Source organism: Syngnathus leptorhynchus, chromosome 15 (genome assembly GCF_054491065.1).
Source record: "Syngnathus leptorhynchus isolate UIUO chromosome 15, UIUO_Slep, whole genome shotgun sequence".
Taxonomy (NCBI): domain Eukaryota; kingdom Metazoa; phylum Chordata; class Actinopteri; order Syngnathiformes; family Syngnathidae; genus Syngnathus; species Syngnathus leptorhynchus.
The window spans coordinates 2,862,985-2,871,091 of record NC_141209.1 but is presented as its reverse complement, the minus strand read 5'-3'; the positions used below and the strand labels follow the sequence as shown (position 1 = coordinate 2,871,091).

The 8,107-nt window shown below is 46.0% G+C and overlaps 1 protein-coding gene across 2 annotated transcripts; it reads left to right on the top strand.

The window, feature by feature from the left end:
- Positions 1–155: 155 nt before the first annotated feature.
- On the top strand, positions 156–6,175 carry vps39 (VPS39 subunit of HOPS complex). Of its 2 annotated transcripts, none has more exons than XM_085932607.1 (24): positions 156–723; positions 789–854; positions 976–1,040; positions 1,111–1,153; positions 1,230–1,324; positions 1,399–1,497; positions 1,564–1,656; positions 1,741–1,924; positions 1,985–2,105; positions 2,169–2,289; positions 2,372–2,498; positions 2,598–2,740; positions 2,804–2,944; positions 3,013–3,154; positions 3,415–3,501; positions 3,910–3,983; positions 4,052–4,268; positions 4,348–4,476; positions 4,544–4,646; positions 4,725–4,770; positions 4,837–4,986; positions 5,046–5,180; positions 5,259–5,350; positions 5,482–6,175. In XM_085932607.1, exons 1-24 carry the CDS (start codon positions 651–653, stop codon positions 5,558–5,560), a joined length of 2,625 nt encoding a protein of 874 aa, XP_085788733.1. In that variant the 5' UTR covers positions 156–650; the 3' UTR covers positions 5,561–6,175. The 2 variants fall into 2 exon arrangements, with proteins under 2 accessions (XP_085788733.1, XP_085788732.1); XM_085932606.1 differs by having other exon boundaries at positions 2,369–2,498.
- Positions 6,176–8,107: the final 1,932 nt, after the last annotated feature.

The window sequence follows — 8,107 nt, the reverse complement described above, 5'->3', positions numbered from 1 at the left end:
AAGGATTGTTGCAAACTGGGAATCTAAATAAAATTTAAAAAATACAAATATATTTTCAGCTTTGTTAACAATTCAAATGTGAAAATTGACTCCATAATGACGTCATTGGTGCAACCTGCCCCTTTAATTCACTCATGAGCGGAATGTGACGTAGGTCACGTGCATCTTCCAGTCAGCTGAAGCCAGGCGGAATAAGCTCCGAGCTAGCGTGGCTAACTAGCCTGCTAACGACAACATTAGACTTGCTCCATTTTTAAGTTGACAACTTACGTGTTTTTAACTTGTTATCGTAGTTTTGCACATAAGTTCGAGGACGGAGGTTGAGGTATGATAGGTGTGGAACCCGGTCTTGTTATTTTGGCAACTTCGCTAGGGAGCTAACAGTTGTTTTGGTTCTGAACATAGTTAACTGTCAAGAGAAATTCTTTCGTCTTGCTTTGTCTTTTTTTTTTATTTTTATTAATGCATACCTAGTGAACATTCAAAATACTCCTGTGTTTTTGTGAGCGCTAAGCTTCCCCCCGGTTGGTTCATGAAGGCACCGCCACCAATACCACCGTGATCAACGGCCACTTAGTGGGAGCACTTGACTGTCGAGCCTCGCCTCACTCCCGGCTTTAAACCATCCGGGCGTCCTGTTGTGTGTCAAGATGCACGACGCCTACGAGCCGGTACCGATTTTGGAGAAGCTTCCTCTCCAGATCGACTGTATGGCGGCTTGGGGTGAGTTTTGAGCCCTCAATCAACTAGGAATTAACAAATACATCAATTTTCATTTCTTCCCACAGAGGACTGGCTACTCGTCGGTACCAAGCCCGGGCATCTCCTTTTGTATCGGATCAAAAAAGATCCAGGTAATCAACCATTTACTGATTTAAACAGGAACTCATCCATGAGCCTATGTTTGTCGATTCAACGCATGAAGTCAATTTATCCGATGAATGCTTTATCAATTGCAATTATTTCTCCTCTTAGCCACCAATCTCTTCGAAGTCACCCTAGAGAAATCCAACAAAAACTTTTCCAAGAAGATCCAGCAGGTAGTGATTCATTTATGCACGTAGCTCGATAATACCTGGTCTTCATTTGCAACTCTCCCTCGTTTCACAGCTCTACGTCGTATCGCAGTACAAAATACTTGTCAGTCTTCTGGGTAAGATGTCCATTTTGAATTTCTTGCCGTGTAGTTTTGATGGCTTACTCGTTCCTCTTTCGATGATTTCCCGCAGAGAATAACATCCACGTCCACGACCTGCTGACATTCCAGCAGATCACCGTGGTTTCCAAAGCCAAGGGAGCCACGCTCTTTGTATGCGACCTGCAGGTTGGTTCAATTATCAATGAAAGGTTATGAAATTGCTGGCAGGATCTGAACGTATTATTCCTTTTGGTTTCCAGCAAAGCAGCTCGGGAGAGGAGACGCTCAGAATGTGTGTCGCCGTAAAGAAGAAGCTGCAGATGTACTACTGGAAGGATCGAGAGTTCCACGAGCTACAGGTAGAGAGTGAGACATCTTACTGCATATATTTGAGTTTTTTTCCAATTGTTTTGTTTGGTCGTCAGGGTGACTTTGGTGCACCAGATATTCCAAAGTCCATGGCCTGGTGTGAAAACTCAATCTGCGTCGGCTTCAAAAGAGACTATTACCTCATCCGGGTACGCATACTTCATGTTCCTTCCATTGGCAAAAAAAAAAAAAAGACTGGCGCCGCCCTAGTGTCCATACCTGGCTGTTTCCAGATGGACGGGCGTGGTACCATTAAGGAGCTCTTCCCGACCGGCAAACAACTGGAGCCGCTCGTCACCCCGCTGGCCGACGGCAAGGTCGCCGTCGGGCAGGACCACCTCACCGTTGTGCTGAACGAGGAGGGAATCTGCACCCAGAAGTGTGCCCTGAATTGGACCGATATCCCCATCGCCATGGGTAAGAAGACATCACCACACTTGGAGCGACCCAGCGTGACCATGTGTCCCTCAACTCCAGAGCACCAGCCTCCGTACATCATCGCCGTGCTGCCCCGCTACGTGGAGATCCGGACCTTGGAACCCCGGCTGCTGGTGCAGAGCGTGGAGCTGCAGAGGCCTCGTTTCATCACGTCTGCCGGGTACGTTCATATTGATAGATGACTGGATGAATCGTTGGAAGCCACCGTTTGTTTGCTTCCTAGACAAAACGCGGTGTACGTGGCCAGCAACCATTTTGTGTGGCGCCTGGTGCCCGTGTCCATCGCCACGCAGATCCGACAGCTGCTCGAGGACAAGCAGTTTGAACTGGCTCTTCAGCTGGCAGTGAGTGAACAAACCATTTGGAAGATTGGCAGGCTACCCTCTCGGAATTCACTTTTTCCCCCCTTCTCCTTCCCGCCAGAAGATGAAAGACGACTCAGACGGTGACAAGAAACAGCAGATCCATCACATTCAGAACTTGTACGCCTTCAATCTCTTCTGCCAGAAGCGATTCGACGACTCCATGCAGGTTTTCGCCAAACTGGGCACAGGTGGGTTTGCACGGTTTTCCACTTTCCCATGTAGATGTTGCAAATGCCCCCCCCCCCGAGCCTTATTTTGGACACCCTTTTTTTCTGTGCTTTGCGCAGATCCCACTCACGTCATCGGCCTGTACCCGGACCTTCTGCCGTCCGACTACCGCAGGCAGCTGCACTACCCCAACCCTCTGCCGACGATGTCCGGGGTCGAACTGGAAAAAGCTCACTTGGCGCTCATCGATTACCTCACCCAGGTTTGTCTTTTGAATGTGTGCAATTAAAATTGGCGCTTTGAGATAAATGCTCCCCCTTCGCAGAAACGCAGCCACCTGGTGAAACAACTCAACGACTCGGACCCGTCCACCACGTCGCCGCTGATGGAAGGCACGCCCACCATCAAGAGCCGCAAGAAGCTCCTTCAGATCATCGACACCACCCTGCTGAAATGCTACCTGCACGTAAGTTCTTGCGATTCAACATTTTCTCTCCGTGGCTGATGAAAAACCTCTTTGTGTTTCTGTTGTAGACCAACGTGGCCTTGGTTTCTCCTCTCCTACGCTTGGAGAACAACCACTGTCACATCGAGGAGAGCGAATACGTCCTGAAGAAAGCGCACAAGTACAGCGAGCTCATTATTCTCTACGAGAAGAAAGGCCTGCACCAGAAAGGTACGTAACTTTTTCGTAACTTCCGGTCAACCGCGTTGAATAGACGCGCCCACTTTTGGCTTTGAATAGAAGCCATCGGCATCCGTTTAATCTCCGCGGAGGTGTGACGTCATCCCTCCCCGAAAAGTCGCTTCTCCACCTCGCCAGTGATTCGAAGCATCTGCGACAATTAGACGAAGTTAGCCGTGTAATTGGAAGCAGATGGCGGCAGGGCTTCTCTTTGGACCAATGTCACATGTTCTTCTTCCTCCTCACTTCAGCTCTGCAGGTTCTGCTGGACCAGTCCACCAAAGCCAACTCCCCTCTGAAGGGCCACGAGCGCACCGTGCAGTACCTGCAGAGGCTGGGTGAGCGTCCCAAAATTTCGTCTATCTCACAGTTTATTATTGAGGAAATCACTTCTATCGTCTTTACAAATTTAACATTTTCTTTGACATCTTTTTTTTTTTTATTTCTGCTGCTTGCGGTGGAGTTATTGGAACAATTGAAAGTGATTGAGTGGGGATTTTTATTTTATTTTTTTTTACACTTTGGCAAGAGCACGTCATGACTTTGGAAGCGTTTAACGCCCCTAATAGGTTGCATGGCGTAATGTTACAAATTTCAGCTGGCACGTTTTTGGACTTGGATCACTTTCCTATAGCTAGCTGAATAAGTTTATTGTGTTCGTATCGGGTGAGTCATCAAAGTGTGCTGCCAAACAAAAAAGTCAACATTTTTACAATTCAACCAAGCCTGTGATTCCCGTCTCACAGGAGTTGAGAACCTCAGCATGATCTTTGAGTTTTCCCCCTGGGTGTTGAAGATCTGTCCCGAAGACGGACTGAAGGTAGGTTTTATTCGACATGGACAGATTTGTCTTCCGCTTCTCAACCTTCCGTGCCGTACTTTGACCAGATCTTCACGGAGGACCTGACAGAGGTGGAGACGTTGCCGCGGGACAAAGTGCTCAACTTCCTGAAGGAAGGTTTCAAGGAGTTGGCCATCCCGTACTTGGAGCACATCATCTACGTGTGGGACGACAAGGGCCCCGAGTTTCACAATACCCTCATTCAGCTCTACCTGGAAAGGGTTCAAGGACTGATGAAGCAGTACCTCAACTCACTGCCGGAAGGTCTCTGGTGAAATCTGGGCTGAATCAATTTGACTACAAAAATAGACTTTTTTTTTTTTTAAATCTAATTCCATGTCAGGAGTTACAGCCGTGGCGGCCGGGACGGAAAAAGGCGAGCTAGGAGAATTCCGGAACAAGCTGCTTTCCTTTCTGGATATTTCCAGCAGTTACGAGCCGGCGCAACTCATCAGCGACTTCCCCTTCGACGGTAAGCAAGTTTGGAAATGGATTGAGAGCAAATCTATGAGCAAACAAGTTCTCTTGTTTCTCCCAAGGTCTTCTAGAGGAACGGGCCCTGCTCCTGGGTCGCATGGGAAAGCACGAGCAGGCGCTTTTCATCTACGTGCACATCCTGAAGGAAACGCGCATGGCCGAGGAGTGAGGACGCACACACATAGAGTGAGCGCGTGGAAATAATAAAAAAAAAATAATAATAATTTGCTCTCCTTTCCACAGATACTGTCACAGCCATTACAGCAGCTCCGTGGAAGCCGACAAAGACGTGAGTCGATTTCCATTCTGTCATCTCGTATGACAAAAGAGAGTCGTTACAAAATTGCCACGCCAGGTGTACCTGTCCCTGCTGAGGATGTACCTGTCCCCGCCGGACGCGCACTGCCTGGGGCCCATCAAGATGGAGCTGTCGGAACCGCAGGCCAACCTCCAAGCCGCCCTGGAGGTCCTGGAGCTGCACCACAGCAAGCTCAACACCACCAAGGTACCACAATCCAGCGTCATCTCGAAGTTTTGGTCCCCACTTCATTCGTTCTCGCACAGGCCATCGACCTACTGCCGGCCAACACGCAGATCCACGAGATCCGAGCCTTCCTGGAGAGTGTCCTTGAGGAGAAGGCTCAGAGGAAACGTAGCAACCAGGTGCTCAAGAGTCTACTGCAGGCGGAGTTCCTCAGGGTGAGCGTAGCGTCGTTCTTGTTCACATCCTCTCATCCGAGAACTGAACTGGACTTTTATTTTATTTTGGGCTTTCAGGTGCAGGAGGAGCGCATCTTCCACCAGCAAGTCAAATGCGTCATCACCGAGGAGAAGACGTGCAGAGTGTGCAAGAAGAAGATTGGAAACAGGTCAACATGATGGAGATGCCAGAAATGTGTCAATTTGTATCCATTATGGGAGCTAAAAAAAAAATGATGGGAATTTGATTCCATTTTTGCTGTTTCCAACATATCCAAACTAGGTTCTTTGTGTCTCACAGTGCTTTTGCCAGATATCCCAACGGCGTGGTGGTGCACTATTTCTGCTGCAAAGACCGCAACGCGTGTCCCGCCGAGTGACACCCCAACATGGAGTTCCATGACAACGTTACAAACACTCAGACTAAGTCACAACAAGACTTTTTCTTTGAGAACGCGGTGGCCTTTTTGTTTTTGTTTTTTGTGGACATTTGTAGCGGTAGAACAAAAGCAACGCGACTTAAAACGGACGCCACCGATGGAGGACGCTCGACTGTTAACGCCTTTTTTTTTTTTTTTTTCTGACTCACGATTGTATGCAAGGCGCTTTCTTGTCTGCTAGCACGAAAAAAAAAAATCACATTTGACCTGCTGAGTTCGGAAAGCCCGCGATGGAAACAGACACTTTGGAAAGTGGACAAAGTTTATTTATTGCTCGGAGGTATTTGGAACTTGAATGGCCAAGGTTTAATTTGTGCATTTAAGTGTGACTGTTATTTAAAACACTGTTACGGAATTGTTTGAACCCGCTTCAGTGCATCCAACACGCCTACGGTCAATGTTTGCGCACGTCCTGCTCGACTTTTGTAGTTTTCTTTTCAAGCGTCTTTGTCTGCCTTTCATTTCAAATAAATATTTTTGCAGCAGGATACAGGATGTTTGACTGTTATCCTCCTAACTCAATAAAGTAACAGAGCAAATTGATTGCATACGGCGTGTTATTCATACGCAAATTTTAATGGAATTTTTTTATGAGTGATTTGTGGACTAATTTAGCAAGAATTGGTGCTATATTAATCGCTTCTATCCCGTTAGCTTTTTTTTTTTTTTTTAAAACCCTTGCTTGCGCTCCTCCAAAAGCAAAACGTTTCCCATGAGTCAGCACCTTTCTCAAATGGTCTGCTATCATCATCATCATAGTGCGGCGGTTTGGAAGGCAACCACCCGGCTGTCGCCGAGGCGGGCCAGCTGGACCTACACGAGAGCTCGCACAACAACCCACCGGACTCCCCGGCAACCGATGATGTCACTTCCTGCAGACTGGTGCCTTCCTGTGGAATCTGACGTCTCGTCGTCTGTCCTGTAAAAAAAGCAGCAGGTGCCGTTCAGATGGTCAGTAGTGGGAAAACTGGCAGGGATTTTGTCATATGCTGGAAAAGTAGAAATGTGTGTCTGTCTTTGTGTGTGTCTGTGTATGACACACTTTGTATGTGTGATAATGAGTGTGTGCGTACAGTTTCCACATTTGTTCAAAGCAGCTCATGATTCATCGGGTTCATTTCATTCTATCCCAAAATTGGTTCATAGTTTCCATACAATTATCCAAACAGCCAGGCTTCTGCAAAACAGAATTTGATTGGGGTGTGTAGACTTTAAAAAAAATTTTTTTATCCGCTTTAATCAAGGTTTGTAACTTCTGATGTGTCCTAACAAGCATTTAACGACATCACGCCCTTGTGTGTCTCTTAGAATAAAAAAAATAAAAAAAATCCTCCTGCAGCCCCGTGTCGACATGTTTGGGGAAAATAGAATGCAAAAATTCATCACACTTGCCATTTATGATTTTTAATAGTCCATCGTCATTGGATTAATTTGGCCGATAATTGTTTGTGGTTGTTGCTTTTGTTTTAAAAGCTTTTTTTTGTAGTTAGTCATATATTTTCTCTGTTGTCTTTCTTCAGTGGGGCCTGTACAAATTAATTCGGTCTCTGTTGTTTCCAATGGAGAAAAAAGATTGTGTGTGTGTGTGTGGGGGGGGGTGTTTCTGCTTCCAGTGTGACTTGAAATTTCACACTCTGATGTCAACTCGAGTAGACTCGCTAAATAAATGTCTTGTTGGTGTTGACCCTCTGATCTGTGCGGCACAGCATGGCATCATGGGAACCCGCCCACCAAAAAAGACAAAACACAATCATGTCTGCCCAAATATTGCAAGTTGCACTTGTTTGCGTAACAACAGACACACACACACACGCACACAAATGAACACAAGACTGAACTTGTAAATATCGTGGAGCTGACTTTGCATTGTGATCATGCAGGAATTCCATGCCTGCATGTGTGTGTGTGTGTCCAGAGAGTCATTTCTTTATGTTAGACTGAAAAAAAAGTTCATTATCCTGCAGCAAAGTGAAATGAATAAATTTGGAAAAAAGATTTGGTGAAATTTTTCATTCGGTGTCATTAGTTGAATTGGTTTTATTCATTTTTTTAAAAGTTTTTTTATATAACTGGCCATTTTTTTAGTTGTTGTTTCTGACTATTTTGTTGTTGTTAGTAGCGGTTATGTGTTTGTAGTTTAGTTTTTTTTTTTTACTCATCTCTGAGTTGAACAAGTATTCTGCCTAGCAACAAGCATTGGGATAAATGTGGTAAGAACCCAAGCCACATTCTTTTGAAAAATGCAAAACATTTTTTTTGTGTGTGTGTCTGAATTCCTGGTCGTCAGTTGAGACCAGAATGTGCAAGTAGACTTGGATGGTGGACTGGCTTTTGACCTCACAAGCGTGCACCCAGTAATCTTCAGCGGGACGTCTTGGTTTTCCTTCCTGTCGCCGCCCATGCTGCCTGCTGCTGCTTTTATTGTCTTTTCTCTTTTTTTTTTTTCCCTCCTTCTTTCAGAGTTTCAAATGGTAGATTTCAACTTTT